Source organism: Eptatretus burgeri, chromosome 14 (assembly GCF_056783735.1).
Source record: "Eptatretus burgeri isolate ZD-2024b chromosome 14, Ebu_testis_v1, whole genome shotgun sequence".
Lineage (NCBI taxonomy): Eukaryota > Metazoa > Chordata > Myxini > Myxiniformes > Myxinidae > Eptatretus > Eptatretus burgeri.
In genome coordinates, this window is record NC_140974.1 from 10,650,961 (window position 1) to 10,672,524 (window position 21,564).

General features: G+C 43.7%; 1 protein-coding gene across 2 annotated transcripts in view; it reads right to left on the reverse strand.

Moving 5' to 3' along the window:
* Window positions 1–21,564, reverse strand: part of PIWIL1 (piwi like RNA-mediated gene silencing 1) — a 133,482-nt gene that overhangs the window by 22,009 nt on the left and 89,909 nt on the right. For both annotated transcript variants that reach the window (XM_085853689.1, XM_085853690.1), the window contains exons 11-15: window positions 13,379–13,496; window positions 6,658–6,772; window positions 6,268–6,455; window positions 3,590–3,662; window positions 355–555 (exon numbers count right to left, since the gene is read on the reverse strand). In XM_085853689.1, coding sequence (XP_085709815.1) covers window positions 355–555; window positions 3,590–3,662; window positions 6,268–6,455; window positions 6,658–6,772; window positions 13,379–13,496 — 695 coding nt within the window. The remainder of the gene's footprint in view (window positions 1–354; window positions 556–3,589; window positions 3,663–6,267; window positions 6,456–6,657; window positions 6,773–13,378; window positions 13,497–21,564) is intronic.

Genomic DNA, 21,564 nt, shown 5'->3' on the forward strand with positions numbered 1-21,564 from the left:
CCATTTGACCTCTTCAAACAGAAAACAGTGATTGACCTCTTCAACAGCATTTTCCACAAAATTATGAACAGCCATTTTTATTTCAAAGTAAAAAGAAGAGTCATGGAAACTGCAATAACGTTCATACCTGATATCTCCGCGAATACACGCACATTGGACAGACACAATATGGGGCTCAAAAATCTGTTGAATCCACAAAGCCAAAGCCAAAGTGACATTATCTTCAATTGTCAAGAATTAAAAACAGTGAAGGCCTCAAAGACAGTAACCAAACAAAAACTGCAACGAAACAAAAACTGCGTGCAAAGGAAATCCTGTGGCAAAATAAAATACGAGCGCTGGGAGCAGACTTACTGGTATTTCGACTTCCCACAGCTCCCCACCAAGCTTGCAGTTCATCTGCACTGCGATCTTGGTGGCAATGCTCATGACAGTATGTGGGCGGCTGATGGTGCGTGCCACCACACACTGGCTTGGGATCGGGCGTTCCACGCATAGATAGCGCTTGACAGCACTGTATTTGTCTGGACGATTTGAAGGTAAAAGGCACATCACCTATACCCCAAAAACGGAACCAAATTCAGATTCAAAATGACTACAAACCAGCTCAACCTCAATAAATTCACTCAGTTAGTTGTACTTGTCTGAGGGAAACAGCAAATGAATGGGGACAGCTTCCACAGAAAATAAATAAATATGCAAGACTGGAGTCCAGCCAAATACGAATTCAGCACCCTTGAACAAGTGGCCAGGTAGGAAAATGCCAATGGTACCAGCTGTCAGGGGTGTCTGAAAGTGGTGCAATTACTTTTTTTTTTTTTTTAAACAGAACTGTTTCCATGGTAACCACCAAAAATTACTAAATTTGTTCTAACTCGTATAACTTTCTTATTATAGAACCAAGAAACATTTCTGGTGTTGAACAAAAGATCTGACAGTCTACCACACAATGGTATTCTTTATTGCTATTGTGCATACAATGACATCGCAAACATGCAAAATTTTCTTTTTTTAAAAAAATCTGTCTGTCCAGCTTCTTCCCAACATTGTTCCTTTCTCATTACTATTATTATTTATTTATTTTTTCTTTCATAATCCTCTTTTTCATTCTAATTCTTGCTTTTTCTTCTCTTTTACTCTCTCTGTTCTTCTCGTTTGTTATCTATCTCTCCAAGGAGAAGTGAATTCTTGCATAATTTTTTTCTGTAAGGCCCACTTGGCTGTGCCTGGATGGGTTTGAGAGTTGTGGAGTAGCGGCTGAAACCCGAATCCTATGCAGGTTCCTCCTGACGACTCCATCTTTGGCCTTCACTTCTTCAGGTTTCTTCTTGGTCTCCCGTTTCATTGTAATTTTTCATGTTTCATTTAGTCGCTGTGCATTTTATGGTGCATCTTTGCAGAGGTACAACTTGCTGGCAGATTCCATGACATAAATTGAGCAGTGAAGGTGGTCCTCAGCAGCCACAGTGAAGTAGCGGAGCTTAGGTCAGATCATAAAGAAGCCAATTCTCGGATGTTCATTCACATTGCACACGTGAGATACACAGTGGAAGTCGACCGGGTACTTCTTTGGTGTCTGGATTCAGATGTCGCAGCCAATGTGTCCACAATACTGCTGGATACTTGGCTTGAAAGAGCTGTGTCTAAAGACTGGTGCATGCCAAAGAGACTCGTTCCAATGCATGTTGCAGCAAATGAACTCAGAGAATGTATGAGCCATATGCTATCAGTGATTCATGCAGCCAGTGGATGTGATTCAACCTCAGCCTTCAGTGGCTTCGGGAAGCAAAAATGGCTAAATGTCATTTAAGAGCACCCTGAATTACATAATGGTCGAGGGCATCATGGAAACAGTCCTTCTGACATCAACCAGAAACTGAGGCCATGTTATCACTAGTCGTGTCTCAACTGGACTGTGGAAAGAAACAACTGTCACTCGATTTAGTTCGGTACGAATTGTTTGTGAAAAAGGACATGAAAAATGAGAAATTGCCACCAACAATGGATATTTTCCCTTTGCATCTCAAATGGGAAAATTAATTATCGGTCCTTCATATGGAACCATGCACCAGTCCTATACCTCAAGGTATCACCTGTTGATAATGGATGGATGATTGATGATGATGGGCACCTTGTACCAAGCATGATGTTGCTTCCTCCAGCACCCGAAGCAACGGTGGCATTTACTCAATGTGGTTGGCAGGCGGACTGTTCAACCCGGAGATGTAGGTGTAGCAAAGATGATGTGTGTTCTGATGAATGCAAATGTTGCGTTGCCACCTGCAGCAATCGGGAATTGAACGTAGACGACTCTTCCTCGGAGTCGGACACAGATTCTGAATAGGAATCATGAACTGGTCTCTCTTATCCTTGGTGACAATGGCCGTCACGAAAATTGCCATCAATGTTAACATGAAAACTAAGGCTTGATCAATATTTTCCAGACACTACACCCCATACAATGTACATTTTTGCTACTAAATGGCACTGTAATGAGCTGCAAAGATGCACCAGAAAATGCACAGCAAATATATAAACACATTAAAAATTTCAAAAAAGAGACTAGTTTTCATGTTTGTGATGTCATAATTGTACACAAATTAGCTCCACAATAGCAATAAAGGACAAGAGGACGGTCATACCTGTCATTCAACACTAGAATTGCATTTAGACCTTAAATAATAAGTTACACGAGTGAGAACGAATATAGTAATGTTTGGTGGTTACTATGGAAACCGTTTGTAAAAAAATATATATTCAATAACCGCACAATGTTCAGATCCTTCCTCCACCCTGGCGATGACCCAAATAAACCATCCAAACAGCTGGTTCCATTGGCATTTTTCTACCCGACCACTTGTGCTAACTACTTTAAGAAGCCTCTTTTAAAATTTGGCTGGTAGACCACCGCCCATCCAATAATACACACAACACTGTGGTTTAAATTATTTTGAATTTCCATCAATAACAAAACTAAACAAAAAAAAAAACCTTTCAAAGAGTGATACAAGGCTTATAATGCGAATCGATGCCATGGTATAAAACAAACAAACAAAAATACCCTACCCTTGAAAGAGTGATCCATAGGTCATGATGCAAATCAATGGTGTGCTATAAAAAGTAGTTCCTAAACAGTGATCTACAGCTCATGGGGAGCTTGCACGTAAATCATATACAGGACAGATATTAGTCATCAATAATGTAATAGCATTCCAATGTCAAGGACAATAGCAGAGAATCAACACACGAATGTTATTTGAGGATAGGTCCTCACATTAAAAATCAATTCATGAGGAATTGCATGGATTCAGATGGAGTTCAACAGAACTGCACATAAATAAATGGACCAGCATGACAAGGGGATATGAGAATCTCTAACCATTGTGGTTAGTGAGGTATGGAGCATTGGACAAAAAACACAATGTTTGGTTCTCTGAACTGCTACACAAACGCAAATGGTGCCAGATTTATTTACCAGACATTTCATATGCATGAGCTTCGAGGGTAAATGAGTAAATATTACATACGAACGGATCACGCATTCAGTTCTGGAATAAGTACATGACGAGACAAAAGTTTCCCCAATCACCATCTGTGTGCTGCTGGTGATGTGTTGCTGGAATGCACGCAGAAACGCCTCTGTGCGGTCATCGACTTCCACCCTGCAGATCACAAAGTCAAACATCAGATTAACCTGACATTCCATGCAAGAAAGGGTCGGGGTCTCTGTCACAGGCTCTAAAAGCCCCGTCCAAGGCTATTCATTTGTACATCGCTGATACAATAAAACTCTTATCTTAAACCATGTAGTCCCCCTAATAATGGCTGTTTTCATTGTCAATTTGTCTGCATTTGTACACTGGCATTGTTGTCAATTTTCTTTCTCCATTCAAACAGTCATGGTGTTTTCACACAACAGACATGTTTGTATAAAAACGGCACAGATCAATCCACTCGGTAGGTACTCTTCAACGTGAATACGAACTCCCAATCAACAATAAAATAAAAACCAATGTCACCCCCAGGGTGACCAATATCTTGCCAAAATGTGAACATGAGTGACTTATTTATTCGATTAAAGTTACTCAAAAAATAAGTGTTTCGTCGACCTTGATACTTGACCTTTATATTTTCGTACGGTTAATGGTATCTCTCCTGGACCGTTGTACATGAAATAAAGAGATTTTGATGAGAACTGAGGAAATAAAATTTTCATGAAAAATCCGTTTTTCATCAAATGACGTCATAGCGTCAAACTTTTGACAGATCTGGAAAGCACTTATCAAGCGCTTTCACATGAGGTATTACTCGATATGGTATCTAAGATTTCAAAATTTGACCTTGGGGTCAAAAACTTTCGACCTCCAGCGCTAACCATGAAGGTCAAGGCCGATCGCCACCAAAAATTGATCAGCTGAGCGCCAGACCATGAACTATATTCCCATGAAGTTTGAAGACGATCCGATCAATATTACTCAAAAAATAAGGGTTTCATCGACTCCCCTGATTTGCGACAAAGTGACCTTGACCTTTGACCTTGAAAATTTTATGCGTTGAAAGGGACCTCTATAGGACTCTGATATGTGACGTTACAAAAATTTGCAATGATAACTGTGCTCTGCAGAGTGATCGATACGTGATTACAGACAAACAAACAAAAAAAACCAATGTCACCCGCAGGGTGACCCATATCTTGCCAAAAGGTGACCACGTGTGACTTCTTTAAGGTCACACTGAGGTGAACAGAGCTGCTATCCACCAGGAGCGACTCCTTGAGGAATATCTGCCTACGAGAGATTCCGATGAGAATCGTTCTACAGAGTAACTATGAAAAATATGCATTTGCCTCATAACGTCACCAAATGACGTCATAATGTCTCAAGCTTGACATATCTAGAAAGCACTCATCGAGGTGTTCAATTTGAGGTACTACACAATATGGTTCCTAAAACTCGAAAATTTGACCTTGGGGTCAAATATGTTTGACCTGAGGCGCTAACCATGAAGGTCAAGGCCAATTGCCACCAAAAATTAATCAGCTGAGCGCCAGACCATGAACTATATTCCCATGAAGTTTGAAGACGATCCGATCAAAATTACTCAAAAAATAAGGGTTTCGTCGACTCCCCTGATTTGCGACAAAGTGGCCTTGACCTTTGACCTTCAAAATTTTATGCGCTGAAAGGGACCTCTTATAGGCCTCTGATATGGGAAGTTACAAAAATTTCCAATGACAACTGTGCTCTGCAGAGTGATTTATACGTGATTACAGACCCCCCCCCCAAAAAAACATATGAAGGTCAAGGCCAATCGCCACCAAAAATTAATCAGCTGAGCGCCAGACCATGAACTATATTCCCATGAAGTTTGAAGACGATCTGATAAAAATTACTCAAAAATAAGGGTTTCGTCGACTCCCCTGATTTGCGCCAAAGTGACCTTGACCTTCAAAATTTTGTGCACTGAAAGGGACCTCTATAGGCCTCTGAAATGCGAAGTTACAAAAATTTCCGATGATAACTGTGCTCTGCAGAATTTTTTATACGTGATTACAGACAAACAAACAAAAAAAACAAAAAAAACATACAAGCTGACTAACATATCTTGCAAAACTTCGTTTTGGCAAGATAAAAATAAATAAATAAATAAAAACATACAAGCTGACTAACATATCTTGCAAAAACTTTGTTTTGGCAAGATAAAAAACAATAAAAAAAAATTGGACCGCAGGTCCTGAAGCTGACCTGGATCCTGCATCAGGCACAGCAGTCACACAAGCCCCAGCAGACCTTCTTAGATCCCGATTTTTTTTTTAATTTTTAATGCCGTGAACAAACGTTGGCACATCACGGATGATGAAGGTTGTGATAAAATTTCATCGAAATCGTGTGTGTAGTTTCAGAGAAGAGAGCAAATACATATTTTGGGGGGGTCAAACCACCACCCCCAGGTCCCCTAATGAGCACAGATTTTGATTCGATCAATACACCTTTGTTAGGCATCAGGTATGAAGCTTGTGGCCAAGTTTAATCAAAATCGTGTGTTTGGTTCAAGTGACAATGACTGAATGACTTACAGACACTACTCAATTGCATAAGTTCACCGGACTAAAGTCCAAATGAGCTAATAATAAAAGCCTTAAAACATGTTGGTATATTTTGGTAGGAAAGCAAAAAAAGGAAAAAAAGAAAAGGTTGCCACAAGCACTTTAAAGCATGCGGTGTGCACAGAAGGCAAACACCATAATGGAGCTGCTTTTTGGCTCACATGATTGCAGGAGAGATATTCATGCCCATTGGTGGGCCAACACGGCACAGGAATTGCATTAGAGTCCTCGCACCATCCTTACAGCGACGTGCAAACACCAGTATCCAATCAGTCAGAGAAACAGCACTAATAAGACGCAAGCCTCTGCACTCGCGTGACCATTCGGCCGCATTGGGGTTGTACGAGTACTGTGGTAAGGTGGAGCAAAGGAGGTGAGAGTGAAAGGCAAAACAACAAAAAGCTTGCAGGTCAGGTTCTAGTGACCCTACTGCATTGCACAACTGTTATTAGCAAACACTGTAATACAAATAAATAGGGTATCTTGAAATGCGTCAATGTTTGAGAGACATAAAAGGCTTACAACTACTCTCTCTCACTCAACTGACTCACTGTGTGGCCATTTTGTGACAGCCTCTCCGTGGGCAAAACACGCGATGACAGGTTAACAAGCCCTTTGTCGAAGGCTAAACCCCAATTGTTCATCATCTCCTTCACATCCTTGTTGCTGTGTAGAGAACCAAGAGCATGACAGTAAGCAGGATAGTAGAAGGGATTTTGGGACTGGTGAAAAAAAACAAAAAAAAAAAACTACAGCAGCACTTGGGAGAGCACATACCTCCGCCAAGCTGAACAGTTTACATTTTGTATCATACCAATGGGCCGGATCTCGATCCAAACCTGAACCAAAACTCTAATCTTTGTCATAATGTCCACAAACTTGTGTGAAATATCATACTATCTATGTATTTGTTTTTGGCCCCATCTCTCAATAGTTGAGAATGACTTTTTTAAAATTATTTTATCCAGATTCAGATCTTCACAAAAATCAAATCAATTAGTCCTCGTCACACACCCAACCTGTCCACACCGTCACACACCCAAGTTTCATCTGAATCTGTCGATAATTATTTCAGATATCCTGCTCACAGACAAAAAGACAGACAGATGAGAGGAGAGGGAAAGGGAAAGGGAGCGAGAAAGAGAGAAAGAGAGAGCGAGAAAGAGAGAGAGAGAGAGAGAGAGAGAGAGAGACAGAGAGAGAGAGAGAGAGAGAGAGAGAGAGAGAGAGAGAGAGAGAGAGAGAGAGAGAGAGAGAGAGAGCGAGAAAGAGAGAGAGAGCGAGAGAGAGAGAGAGAGAGAGAGAGCGAGAAAGAGAGAGAGAGAGAGAGAGAGAGAGAGAGAGAGAGAGAGAGAGAGCGAGAGAGAGAGAGAGAGAGAGAGAGAGAGAGAGAGAGAGAGAGAGAGAGAGAGCGAGAGAGAGAGAGAGAGAGAGAGAGAGAGAGAGAGAGAGAGAGAGAGAGAGAGAGAGAGAGAGAGAGAGAGAGAGCTAGAAAGAGAGAGAGAGAGCGAGAACGAGAGAGAGAGCGAGAAAGAGAGCGAGAGCGAGAAAGAGAGAGAGAGCGAGAAAGAGAGAGCGAGAGAAAGGGAGAGGGAAAGGGAGAGGGAAAGGGAGAGGGAAAGGGAGAGGGAAAGGGAGAGGGAAAGGGAGAGGGAAAGGGAGAGGGAAAGGGAGAGGGAAAGGGAGAGGGAAAGGGAGAGGGAAAGGGAGAGGGAAAGGGAGAGGGAAAGGGAGAGGGAAAGGGAGAGGGAAAGGGAGAGGGAAAGGGAGAGGGAAAGGGAGAGGGAAAGGGAGAGGGAAAGGGAGAGGGAAAGGGAGAGGGAAAGGGAGAGGGAAAGGGAGAGGGAAAGGGAGAGGGAGAGGGAAAGGGAGAGGGAAAGGGAGAGGGAAAGGGAGAGGGAAAGGGAGAGGGAAAGGGAGAGGGAAAGGGAGAGGGAAGGGAGAGGAGAGGGAAAGGGAGAGGGAGAGGGAAAGGGAGAGGGAAAGGGAGAGGGAAAGGGAGAGGGAAAGGGAGAGGGAAAGGGAGAGGGAAAGGGAGAGGGAAAGGGAGAGGGAAAGGGAGAGGGAAAGGGAGAGGGAAAGGGAGAGGGAAAGGGAGAGGGAAAGGGAGAGGGAAAGGGAGAGGGAAAGGGAGAGGGAAAGGGAGAGGGAAAGGGAGAGGGAAAGGGAGAGGGAAAGGGAGAGGGAAAGGGAGAGGGAAAGAGAGAGGGAAAGGGAGAGGGAAAGGGAAAGAGGGAAAGAGAGAGGGAAAGGGAAAGGGAGAGGGAAAGGGAAAGGGAGAGGGAAAGGGAAAGGGAGAGGGAGAGGGAAAGGGAGAGGGAAAGGGAGAGGGAAAGGGAGAGGGAAAGGGAGAGGGAAAGGGAGAGGGAAAGGGAGAGGGAAAGGGAGAGGGAAAGGGAGAGGGAAAGGGAGAGGGAAAGGGAGAGGGAAAGGGAGAGGGAAAGGGAGAGGGAAAGGGAGAGGGAAAGGGAGAGGGAAAGAGAGAGGGAAAGGGAGAGGGAAAGAGAGAGGAAAGGGAAAGAGAGAGGGAAGGGAAAGAGAGAGGAAAGGGAAAGAGAGAGGGAAAGAGAGAGGGAAAGAGAGAGGGAAAGAGAGAGGGAAAGAGAGAGGGAGAGAGAGAGGGAAAGAGAGAGAGAGGGAAAGAGAGAGAGAGGGAAAGAGAGAGAGAGGGAAAGAGAGAGAGAGGGAAAGAGAGAGAGAGGGAAAGAGAGAGAGAGGGAAAGAGAGAGAGAGGGAAAGAGAGAGAGGGAAAGAGAGAGAGGGAAAGAGAGAGAGGGAAAGAGAGAGAGGGAAAGAGAGAGAGAGGGAAAGAGAGAGAGAGGGAAAGAGAGAGAGAGGGAAAGAGAGAGAGAGGGAAAGAGAGAGAGAGGGAAAGAGAGAGGGAGAATGGCATTAATATTGTTACATTTTGGAAACTTACCCCAAGGGGAGAAAACACATGGACACAGAGGTGACCAAAGAATGAGTTATTTCATTAGTCTTTGTGTAAATGCAGGACTGGACTGCACAGGACTCACTTATGCATGAGGGAGGGAACAGGGGCTGTCGTGGCAGCCTTGGGCACGTGAAGGGAGGGCAGGGGTTGCATTGAAAGTTCCCACAGAATGATGTGGCATTCTCCACAGGCTGCATTGTGGACCCACCCCATCAAATGCAGACCAATGAGGAGGCTTGCATGAGCCGAGATGGGAGAAAATTATATCAATAAGGGGACAGAAGTGCACAAGAGGAAACAGGAAATATACCACCGGAGATGGGGAATCCGCCGCCATTGAAAAATAATTGAAATCAGATAAGTAGTTTTCCATTTATTACAAAAAACATTTTTTTCCAAGATGGCCGCCTCAGTCGGCCATCTTGGATCCTGCCACTTCCAAAATCAACAGGGTTCTTCCTTTTCAGGTGGTACATGTGTGACCCAAATTTCAAATCGATATGGCGAACAGTTTATGAGTTATCGCACTCACAGCTATAAATGTTGACGCCATGCCAGCCAGCCAGACGGACGGATGACCGCCTCAGTCGGCCATCTTGGATCCGGCCACGCCCAAAATCAATAGGCTTCTTCCTTTTTAGGTGGTACATGTGTGACCCAAATTTCAAATCGATATGGCGTAAAAACATTTTTTTCAAGATGGCCGCAACAGTCGGCCATCTTGGATCCGACCATGCCCAAAATCAATAGGGTTCTTCTTTTTGAGGTAGTGAATGTGTGACCCAAATTCCAAATCGATATGGCAAACAGTTTCTGAGTTATCGCACTCACAGTTATAAATGTTGACGCCATGCCAGCCAGCCAGACGGACGACAGCCCCAGTCGGTCATCTTGGATCCGGCCATGCCCAAAATCAATAGGGTTCTTCCTTTTCAGGTGGTACATGTAACCCAAATTTCAAATCGATATGGCGAACAATTTATGAGTTATCGCACTCACAGCTATAAATGTTGATGCCGCCCCAGTCGGCCATCTTGGAGCCGGCAACGCCCACAATCAATAGGATTCTTCCTTTTTAGGTGGTACATGTGTGACCCAAATTTCAAATCGATATGGCAAACAGTTTATGAGTTATCGCACTCACAGCTATAAATGTTGACGCCAAGCTAGTCGGACGGATGGACGGACGGACGACCCAGGTGATCATATCCCCCTTCCGCCACGCGGCGAGGGATAAAAAGGCGAGATCCTGTGAGAAAAAAGGTGCTCATAGCTGGTCCTCATCTTTGGGAGAAAGTGATATGAAGAGGAAGGGGACAAAGTTGCATCAGAGCTTAACCGAAAAGCTCATCCAGAGAGGAGCAGAAAGGAGCTCTCAGCTTGTCCTGTGAGGAGTCGACACTTCAGAGTGCAGAATGAGAGGAAGGTGGAGGAGGAGGGGACAGAAGTGCAAGTGGCCAGGACAGAGTCACCAAAGAGCTTCTCCTTGTCCTGAAAGCTCAGCCTGCGAGGAGACAGCCCATAGTGCTGAGAAAGGCAGTGTGGAAAGCTCAATGTGGTTTGGTTCGTGGGGAGCTGCTGGACACGGGGGCTCAGCAGAAATGGAGTTGCTTGAAGCTGGCATATCTGGAAACTTCAGCCACGGCTGCGCATCCCATCGCATAGCTCCTCCACTGCCCATCTTCCCCGTTCTCCAGTCAATTTGGGCTGGCGCAGCCCCGTTGGGCTGTGTAAGGTGAGGGAGAAAAGAAATGATCCTACTTTTCTTCTCAAGTTTTTTTCTTGTCTTCTTCTACCCTGTTTGAATGATGGCCATGTGTCCTTTGTTTAAATAAGATTGTATAAGAATATGTGTTATGGTAAAATCTGCTTTTATGTGCCTTTTCCTTTCTTGCTTATAAATACCTATTCTTGCTAATAAACATCTCTATAAATACCTCCATCAACTTTCCAATGTCCAAAACAAAAATGGTCAATTTTGATGGACATGCAGCAGCCATTATATTTAACAGATACCTCTTCACTAATTGTGTGCTCCAATTGATATGATATCAGAAATCTCTTATTTTTAATATAAATACCTTTCTTGCTTATAAATACCTTTTTTATAAATACCTATTGCTTGTGTGTGTAATAAATAATAGTTGGTTGTTATTTCCAATCTGTCTTGGTTGTCCTTTCCTTCATTGGTCCGACACAGTGTACAAGTATAGACAGGAAGTTATACCCCACCTGATTTGCTCTTGTTAGCCGGTGCAACCCCTATCTCTTCCACTTGGCAGATCACCACCAGGTGCGGTGGCTTCTAGTTAGGTTGACATGCCAATAGGAAGGTATCATGGAAACATCGAAGCGTAACCCTGCAAGGCCAGGAGTCCAAGTCAAGCGGTGACAGCTGTGTAAGAACTACAGCCCGTTGGACTGCAGAGTGATCTGTGGTCGGCGGCCTCAGGACTGGGTGTTCAGGAAAAAAACTCGAGTGATTCCCCTTGTGGAAAGCCCTGAACCCCAGGGTGTAACAATGAATATATAGATTAAGCTCCTGCGACATTTGTCATGTGGACAAGGACATCAGGAAAGAGCAGTGTAATTTTACTCCAATTAAAAGGACATTTGCAAAGAGCAAATCTTCTTCTTCTTCTTTAACGACCACAACTTTTTTCCACGTTGTGTGGTTGGCTGTGGAAAGCCTGGTCCAAGTCATTCATGAACCGGCTGGCCAGGCCTGAAGCTCCGCGAAGATTATGTCAGGAATTTGGCCATGATGTTGGCAATAGCTTAACCACTCTTCATGAAAGAGACCATATGCTCCAGCAGGCCTGAGCTGCTCCTGTGGTTGGCAGTGAGTGCCCTGGAAGCAGTGGGGGAAAGAGAGGCACTTATGCATGTGGGAGAATTGCGTTGCTCAGCCGGTGGGTCGCCCAGATAGCTCAGACGACAGAGCACTGGTACGGTTTGCCAGAGGACCTGGGTTCGATTCCCGGTCTGGGCCTGTAATTTTTCCACATACATATTTATGAAAGAGACCATGTGAAAGATAATGGAGAGTTGACAATCACGAATAAACGATGCACTTGGAGTTCATGCAAAGTGCATGGCACGAATATCATGGATGGCTCAACAGGACCTTTCACTCCATTTCCAAGGCTGCAAGGGAGATGCGAAGTACAGAAACGATATCGCACCGAATTGGGAAATAAGCAGCCATCAAACATACCTGTGTCCTCAGACAATCTGCACAATCATTCGTGGCTTCCTGGCAAGCTGCTTTGTAACAATGCAGACTTTGAGAAGCCATCTGCCTTCATGGTCACCATAACATAGAGGTCAGGACTGAAGGAATAGAAACTGTCAGATCTAGGAATGATGCATGAAACTTTTTTTTATTTGGCTAAGTATGTGACGTCATTCACCTCTTCATTCCTATGCAGCACAGGGTTGCGCCACTGATGCAAAGTCCTCTGTAGGCTCTGGCAGGAATTTGGAATTTGTTGATGGTGCCAGCGATAGCTCACCTAATCTTCATGAAGGACACCATGCGAACTTTAACGTCCAGCAACTAATGCCAACAGATGGGACATCCACTTAACGTCCATCTGAGGGACAGCACACACATTGATGAATTACCCTGCCTGTGAAATTCCAGGACGGAAGTTTATAACTGGGTCGGAATTTGAATGCAAGCTCGATAGCCTGGAGGTGAATGAGCATACCTCTAGGCCACCCTGTCAGCTAAGCTGTTCACGGTAAGGATGGGCAAAAAACAAGCAGACATTACAGTGCTGTGTGTTGTTTGATCTTGGGACCGCATCGACATATTACTTATGAAAAGGAGGATTTGGTGAAGATGGTGGGAGGTGAATGTGTATGATGAGAAAAATTGGACCGTACATTCTGAAGCTCACCTGGATCAGGAGCAACAGTCACTGAAAACTAATCCCACCCACAGACTCCCTGAGAAACTGATTCTTTCTTAATGCTGTGAACAAACTTTGGGAAATCACAGGTGATGAAGGTTGTTGTCAAGTTTTATCAAAATCGTGTGTTTGGTTGTTGCGATAATGACTGAAGTGCTTACGGACTTCCTGACTGACTCACTCACCTACGGACACTGCTCGATCGCACAAGCTCACCGGACCAAAGTCCAGGTGAGCTTAAAATTGAAAAGAAAGGACAATTAAAGAGAAAACAGGAGACAGTTGGAAGTGATGAGTTTGTGTGGAGGAAAGAAGGTTGGAAGGAAAGGGAACCAACGGGCATGTATGGAACATGCAAGGCGTAAAGGCAGGTCAAATTTTACACGTCAAATGTCTCAGTTGCTTTTATAAATACCTCACCTGTTGATGCAGTCCATGAAGCGCTGTAGAACTGCTGACCGCTGCTGTGGGTCCACACGAGTGTGCTGAGCCAACTCTCGCATGACATTGTAATCCGAACGAATCTTGTCACTCAACCCTGTGATGGCGGATCCACAAAATACAATCACGAAGCATGAAATGCAGGTTCACCATTAACGAGCCCCAGGGTATGTGACAAACGGAATGAGAACAAATACGAACAAACGGAGGTACAAGTTAAACACTGCAGAAACAACTTCCACACAGTTTGTAGGCAAGTGATCCGATGTAAAGAAAACAACAAATGAATTTAAATCGATAATATACCATACACTAGAAGGGCACTTGGTGGAGCGCAAACCTCCGCCACGTAATACCTGATCCACGAGAACATATCGGGCCCAATACATTTTTGAAATATCATGCAATGCATTACTATATCGTTTTTGGCACAATCTCTCAATGGTGAAGAATCACTTTGAAAACTAGAGGGGGAGCACTCGGTGGAGTGCAAAACCTCCACCGCCAATACTGCTAGGTCACTCAACTGAACCTGATATCCTATTCATTCAATATGACGTCAACAGTACTCACAGAGTTATAGTTTGCAACTTTCCCTTTTACTTTTAACTTTTACATACTCAATTCATTCGTCATAACTAGATTCCTTGAGACAAATTGATTTTACGTGGGTATATCCACCTGAAGTTCCAAAATCAGCCACAATTATAATTTTGGCATGTTTTTTTTTTGTTGGAAATCACTTATAACATGTAGAAATGCAAAAAAAGAAATCGAAATTTTGTTGAAAAAAAATTTGCAAATTTCTTTCTCTTACAATTTTTTTTTGGGGGGGGGGGGGGGGTGGAAATCACTTAAAACATGTAGAAATGCAAAAAAAAGAAATCGAAATTTTGTAGAAAAAAAAGTTGCAAAAAATATTTTTCTCTAAATTTTTTTTTGGGGGGGGAGGGGGGTTGGAAATCACTTAAAACATGTAGAAATGCAAAAAACAAAAATTCAAATATTTTTCAAATTGGCCGCCATAGCGGCCATATTGGATTTTGGACCAAGTCCAAAATCTAATGGCACGATCCTTGGACCAGACCTAATCCCCCCACCAAGTTTCGTCAAAATCCGTCGAGGAGTTTTTCCGTAATACTGTTCACAAACAAACAAACAAACAGTCATAGACTGGTACTTACAAAATCGTCAACTTGACCTCTGACTTTGTCTAATAAAAGCTGTCTCAAGAGAAGGTCGCGACGCAAACCAGAAGTTTCTACGATGATTCTGTATCAAACCATCAAAAATCGTAACGTCGACCGAAGCAAAAATCTCCATTTCTCCAAGCAATTATACCTTAACGTAACTCAACGACGCGTCTGCTCGAGCGCACTGCATCATGGGACGAGCCGTGACGCGTCGAGTGAAATATTTTTTATACAATCTTAAAACGTCTCCAAAACATCCGATTTTTACCAGAATTTCGACAACCGAGTTTTAAGCGTCCGAAGCGATCGCAAAAACCGAAGACAAAATTAAAATCGAAGTTAAAACGAACTCGTAACGTCGAGCGAAGCAAAAATACTCCATTTCTCCACGTGAATTTACGGAATTATGTTTGACCTCACTGTGACCTTGACCTTTGACCGATTTTGACCAAAATCTAATCAGCACGAGCCATCACCCTCCTGAATCACGTGGTGTAATTTGACATTGGTAGCTTCTTCCGTTCTCCAGTTATCGTGCCTACAAACAAACAAACAAGCAGTCATGGACTGGTACTTACGAAATCGTCAACTTGACCTCTGACTTTGTCTAATAAAAGCTGTCTCTAGAGAAGGAAGCGACGCAAACCAGAAGTTTCTACGATGATTCTGCACCAAACCATCAAAAATCGAATGTTTTGGATGTTTGACCTCACTGTGACCTTAACCTTTGACCGATTTTGACCAAAATATAATCAGCGCAACCCATCACCCTCCTGAATCACGTGGTGTAATTTGACATTGGTAGCTTCTTCCGTTCTCGAGTTATCATGCCTACAAACAAACAAACAAACAAACAAACAAACAAACGGAAGTCATCAATATACTTACGAAATCTTTAGATTTCGTAAGTAACAAACAAGCAGTCATAGACTGGGACTTACGAAATCGTCAACTTGACCTCTGACCTCGTCTAATAAAAGCTGTCTCGAGAGAAGGTAGCGAAGCAAACCAGAAGTTTCTACAATGATTCTGTACCAAACCATCAAAAATCGTAACGTCGACCGAAGCAAAAATCCATTTCTCCACGCAATTATACCTTAACGTAACTCAATGACGCGTCTGCTCGAGCGCACTGCATCATGGGACGAGCCGTGACGCGTCGAGTGAAATATTTTTTATACAATCTTAAAACGTCTCCAAAACATCCGATTTTTACCAGAATTTCGACAACCGAGTTTTAAGCGTCCTAAGCGATCGCAAAAACCGAAGACAAAATTAAAATCGAAGTTAAAACGAACTCGTAACGTCGAGTGAAGCAAAAATACTCCATTTCTCCACGTGAATTTACGGAATTATGTTTGACCTCACTGTGACCTTGACCTTTGACCGATTTTGACCAACATCTAATCAGCACAAGCCATCACCCTCCTGAATCACGTGGTGTAATTTGACATTGGTAGCTTCTTCCATTCTCGCGTTATCGTGCCTACAAACAAACACACAAACAAACAAACAAACAAATAAACCAATGTCACCCGCAGGGTGACCCATATCTTGCCAAAAGGTGACCACGTGTGACTTCTTTAAGGTCACACTGAGGTTAACAGAGCTGCTATCCACCAGGAGCGACTCCTTGAGGAATATCTGCCTACGAGAGATTCCGATGAGAATCGTTCTACAGAGTAACCATGAAAAATATGCGTTAGCCTCATAACGTCACCAAATGACGTCATAATGTCTCAAGCTTGACATATCTAGAAAGCACTCATCGAGGTGTTCAATTTGAGGTACTATACGATATGGTTCCTAAAACTTGAAAATTTGACCTTGGGGTCAAATATGTTTGACCTGAGGCGCTAACCATGATAGTAAAGGCCAATCGCCACCAAAAATTAATAAGCTGAGCGCCAGACCATGAGCTATATTCCCATGAAGTTTGAAGACTATCCGATCAAAATTACTCAAAAAAATAAGGGTTTCGTCGACTCCCCTGATTTGAGACAAAGTGACCTTGACCTTTGACCTTGACCTTCAAAATTTTGTGCACTGAAAGGGACCTCTATAGGCCTCTGATATGCGAAGTTACAAAAATTTCCAATGATAACTGTGCTCTGCAGAATTTTTTATACGTGATTACAGACAAACAAACAAACAAAAAAAAAGAAAAAAAAAAAAGAAAAAAAAAGATACAAGCTGACCAACATATCTTGCAAAAACTTCGTTTTGGCAAGATTACAAACAAGCAGTCATAGACTGGAACTTACGAAATCGTCAACTTGACCTCTGACCTTGTCCAATCAAAGCTGTCTCGAGAGAAGGTGGCGATGCAAACCAGAAGTTTCTATGATGATTCTGGACCAAACCATCGAAAAATCGAATGTTTTGCATGTTAGACCTCACTGTGACCTTGACCTTTGACCGATTTTAACCAAAATCTAATCAGCGCAAGCAATCACCCTCATGAATCACGTGGTGTAATTTGACATTGGTAGCTTCTTCCGTTCTCGAGTTATCTGTACCAAACCATCAAAAATCGAATATTTGACCTCACTGTGACCTTGACCGTTGACAGATTTTGACCAAAATCTAATCAGCACTAGCCATCACCCTCCTGAATCACGTGGTGTAATTTGAGATTAGTAGCTTCTTCCGTTCGAGTTATCATTTTTTGGATGTTTGACCTCACTGTGACCTTGACCTTTGACCGATTTTGACCAAAATATAATCAGCACTAGCCATCACCCTCCTGAATCACGTGGTGTAATTTGACATTGGTAGCTTCTTCCGTTCGAGTTATCGTGCCTACAAACAAACAAACAAATGGAAGGCATCAATATACTTACAAAATATTTAGATTTCGTAAGTAACAAATAGAAACGGAAGGCATCACTAAGCGAAATCTTTATATTTCGTAAGTCACAAATAGAAAGGGGTGAAAACAGTGTGGGGGAAAAATTTATATTAATGTATTTTAAATTGTGACAAATGGAGTTTCAGAAATGTAACTTTTATGCTGCAAATTGAATTGGCTGTCATTTCTGGCCAAAAGACTTTTGCCCGAAATGATAAGAAATGTGTTGTTCTGGAGCAGAGTGACCGAGCTGATAAATGAACCTTTGCTTAGAAAATGTACGAAGTGGCTTTTTGTCTAAAGGACACGTCTAGTCTGGGTGAATATCCCCCAACTTCTCTCTCATGGAAGTATAAAATGTTTTGAAAGGCACATTTTCTTAGTACGAGCACGTGAGGAAGTATAGTTTGTCAGTGGCTCGTACTCCTTGGAACTGACCAAGTACCAAGTTAGAATAAAACTCTCTGATGTAATGTAGAAGTGAATTGAATCGAGTTGGTCTAACTGTTAACTAAAGTAAGAATAAATGAAATAGAACCAAATAATATTGCAATCAATGGGGATTCTTAAGTTCATTGTACAAGGGTGAGAAGTGTATGGTGTATAATTAAGAAATAAATTGTTTCACAAGGAAGGATTTGTGTGGACATCAGTTTTATCAGTCGATAGGGTTTTTTTTGTAGGATTTTATAATCAAATCGGACAAACGTTAAACTCTGGTCGATTTTGGAATCCTATTTGACTTCAGACAGTTAGAATCCTTCAGGAGGACAACGATCACAACAAGGTGGGTTAAAAAAATCCACATCAGTTGGCGCCGAGACTCGGATTCGAACCGACGTTGGTGCGGTGCTCGTGACCGGAGGTGCTTCATCTGCCGGAGGCAGTGCCTGGAGGAACGACAAGTGCTTGAGCGAAGGTAAGGGGGAGCACTCTCAGCAGGTAACGCATTTCGAACAAAGAAAAGTTCATTGTCAGATAATTTTATTGAGAGAAAGAAGAGGATCCAGCGGAGGGAGTCCGTTTTAAAGTAAACAATAAGTACTGTAGTTGTTTTAGAAAAGTGCTGGAGAAGAAGAGTCAGATGACAAGAAGAGGCTCGTTAAGGAGCCAGATGCGTAATTAAATAGGCATGATGAAGCGACATGCCACATGTTTGCATTGATACGGACCGGCTGTGAGAGAGAGGCCGAGGACATGGCTGAGACGCCGAGATAGGGTTAAAATAGATAAACATTGTAAGTTACCTGTTTGTAAGAGCTTTAAGAGTTACTTTTTGTTCATTGAACTCACTGGAAATTTGTTGGCAGTGAGGTTGTTATATTATATTGTGTGGAGGTTTTACAGATTTGTAAATGCAATGATTTGCACGAAACGTTTTGTAGAGTGCAGATGATTAACCAGCTGGGAGCATGGTGGGTGATTTGCATTGAGATTTTTTTTTTTTTTTTTTTTTTGTATACCTTGGTCGAGGCTCGTATGAGAGCGAACACACAACTCACAGCAAGGAGGCATGAGACAAGAGGGGCGGGAGTGGAAGGGACAAAACAGTGGGGAACAGACACATTAGGTGAACTGTGGAAGGGAGAGGGATGGGGATGGGATGGGGAACATGGCGAAGAGAAGATGTACATTTCAGGGACTTTCAGGAAGGAAAGTAGGAGAAATGAAGGAAGTGGACTTGGGTGGATTATCGGGGGTAGAAAAGATCGAGGATTTGGATGGGGGAAGATAAGAGGTGGTGGTGAACAGCAGTTTTGAAAGCCTGGAGGGAAGAATGGGAAAGAATAGAGTGAGGAAGTTTATTCCAAAGGCGGGAAAAAAGAGGAATGAAAGAGTGAAGATGAGCAGTGATTCGTGATTTTGGTAGTTTTACCAGAAGGGGGTTGTTGGCGGACCTTGAGCGCCCTGTGGAAATGTGGTGGGGACAAATCGCAGAGAGAGCAGGGGGGCAAGGCTGGAGAGGAGTCGGTAGAAGACAGAAAGACCACCGACCAACCTGCGGTGATTGAGTGAGAGGCCCAAAGACTCAGCTTCATTGCGGGAGATGCCGATGATCTTAAATGCCCTGGTTTCGACAGCGTTAAGCCGAGAAAGGTGGGAGGCAGGAGCACCAGCCCAGAGGGGAGAGCAGTACTCCATCAGGCTACGGACAAAAGCTTTGTAAGTGGTCAGGAGCTCAAGAGGGCCGAGGAAGGACTTAGCACGACGGAGGATTCCCAGTCGGCGACTGGCTTTTGAGGCGAGGTTGGAAATGTGACTTTCCCAGGAAAGGTCATGGCAGATAGTGAGACCTAGAAGCTTGAAAGAAAAGACTTCTTCCAGAGGATTGTTGAGAAAGTGGATGGGGGGGTTTTGTAAACGGTCCTTTCGAAGAGACATAGTGAGAGTGTGAGATTTGTCTGGATTGAAAGACATGTTCCACGTGTTGGACCAGTTTGTGATTTTATCCAGATCTGCAGTGAGTGAAGAAGCTGCTGCTTGCTGGTCTGAGGGATGACAGATGGTACGGCAGAGGGTGGAGTCGTCGGCAAAGAGAAATAGAGGATTTTCCAGAGAGTCCGAGAGATCATTGATGAAAACCAGAAAAAGAACAGGGCCCAGAACGCTACCTTGAGGAACTCCAGTCTGCACAGGAAGAGGGGATGAAAGAACTCCATTTAGGGCCACACGTTGACTGCGACAGGAGAGGAAGTCTGTGAGCCATGAGTGGAGATGGCCTTGAATACCATGGGAAGAGAGTTTGGTGAGTAGGGCAGGGTGCCAGACTGTCAAAAGCACGTGATATGTCCAGGGATACGGCTCGGATTTCCTGTCTGGCATTGAGGACCTCCATCCATTGATGGGAGAGCAGAAGCAGCATATCCAGGGTAGAGTGACCTGGTCTGAAACCAAATTGATGATTGGAAATCAAGCCATTGGAGAAGAGGAAGGATTTCATATCTGAGGTGATGATGGATTCCATCACCTTGCTGATGATTGGGAGAAGGCTGATTGGTCTGTAGTTATAGGGATCTGTTTTTGCACCTTTTTTATGCAGGGCAGTGATGTTAGCAGATTTCCAAGCAGATGGCAGATGACCTTGGGCAAATGAGAGGGTGAATAGAACAGAGAGAGGGTGAGCAAGAGCAGAAGAGCAGGCTTTGAGGACACGTGGGCTGATGCCGTCTGGACCGGTTGCAGAATCTGACTCGAGGTTTGAAAGCAAGCTCTCCACCTTGTCAGGAGAAAAGGATACAGAGTCCAGGGACAGTTGGGTGCGACTGGGTAAAGTGGGTAGAGATAGTGATGGGTTTAGGACACAAGATTTAGCTACAAACACCGAGTTTAGACATTCAGCTTTATCACGTGTGGAATCAGCAGTGCGGCCATTTGAGGTAAGGGAGGGGATGGAGGGGGAACATACACCAGAAACAGATTTGATTAAACGCCACCAGGATTTTGAGGAGGGAGAGAGGTTTGAGAGTTCAGACTTGAGATGAGAAAGATGTTGTTTTCTGGCTCTCCTGAGGGTAGATACACACTTGTTCCGAGCTTTGTGGAAAGAACTGAGATTGCCCTCAGTTGGGTTTGCTTTCCATGAGGCAAAGGCAAGTTGTTTCAGGACAACTGCCTCGCCACAAGCTTCAGTAAACCAAGGGCGGGAGGAAGGGTAAGACAACTGAACACGAGAGGGGATAAATCTGTGCATGAGGGAGAGCAAGTTTCTTTGAAAGAATTCCCAGGATGAGTTGATGTTTGAGAAAGTAGTGATAGGAGACCAGTCTGTAAGTTTGATGGCTGCTCGGAGACCCTGCCAGTCGGCTTGAGTGAAATGCCAGACTCGACGGCAGTGAGGTGGTTCTCTGATAACAGCCGGAGAGATGTCCACTTTAACAAGGACGTGGTCAGAAGAACCAATTGGAGCGAAGGAAGAGCAGCAGATATTGTCAGGGAAATTTGTCAAAATCAGATCCAGAAGAGATGGAGTACCATTGGTTGAGATCCGGGTCGGGAAGTTGACCGATTGAGTCAGTCCCAATGAGTCGCAGAAAGCTTTTGCTGAGGTGCCATGGCAGGTGAGAGAGGTACCCACACCTAGCCAACTGGCGTGATGACAATTGAAGTCACCACATAAGAGG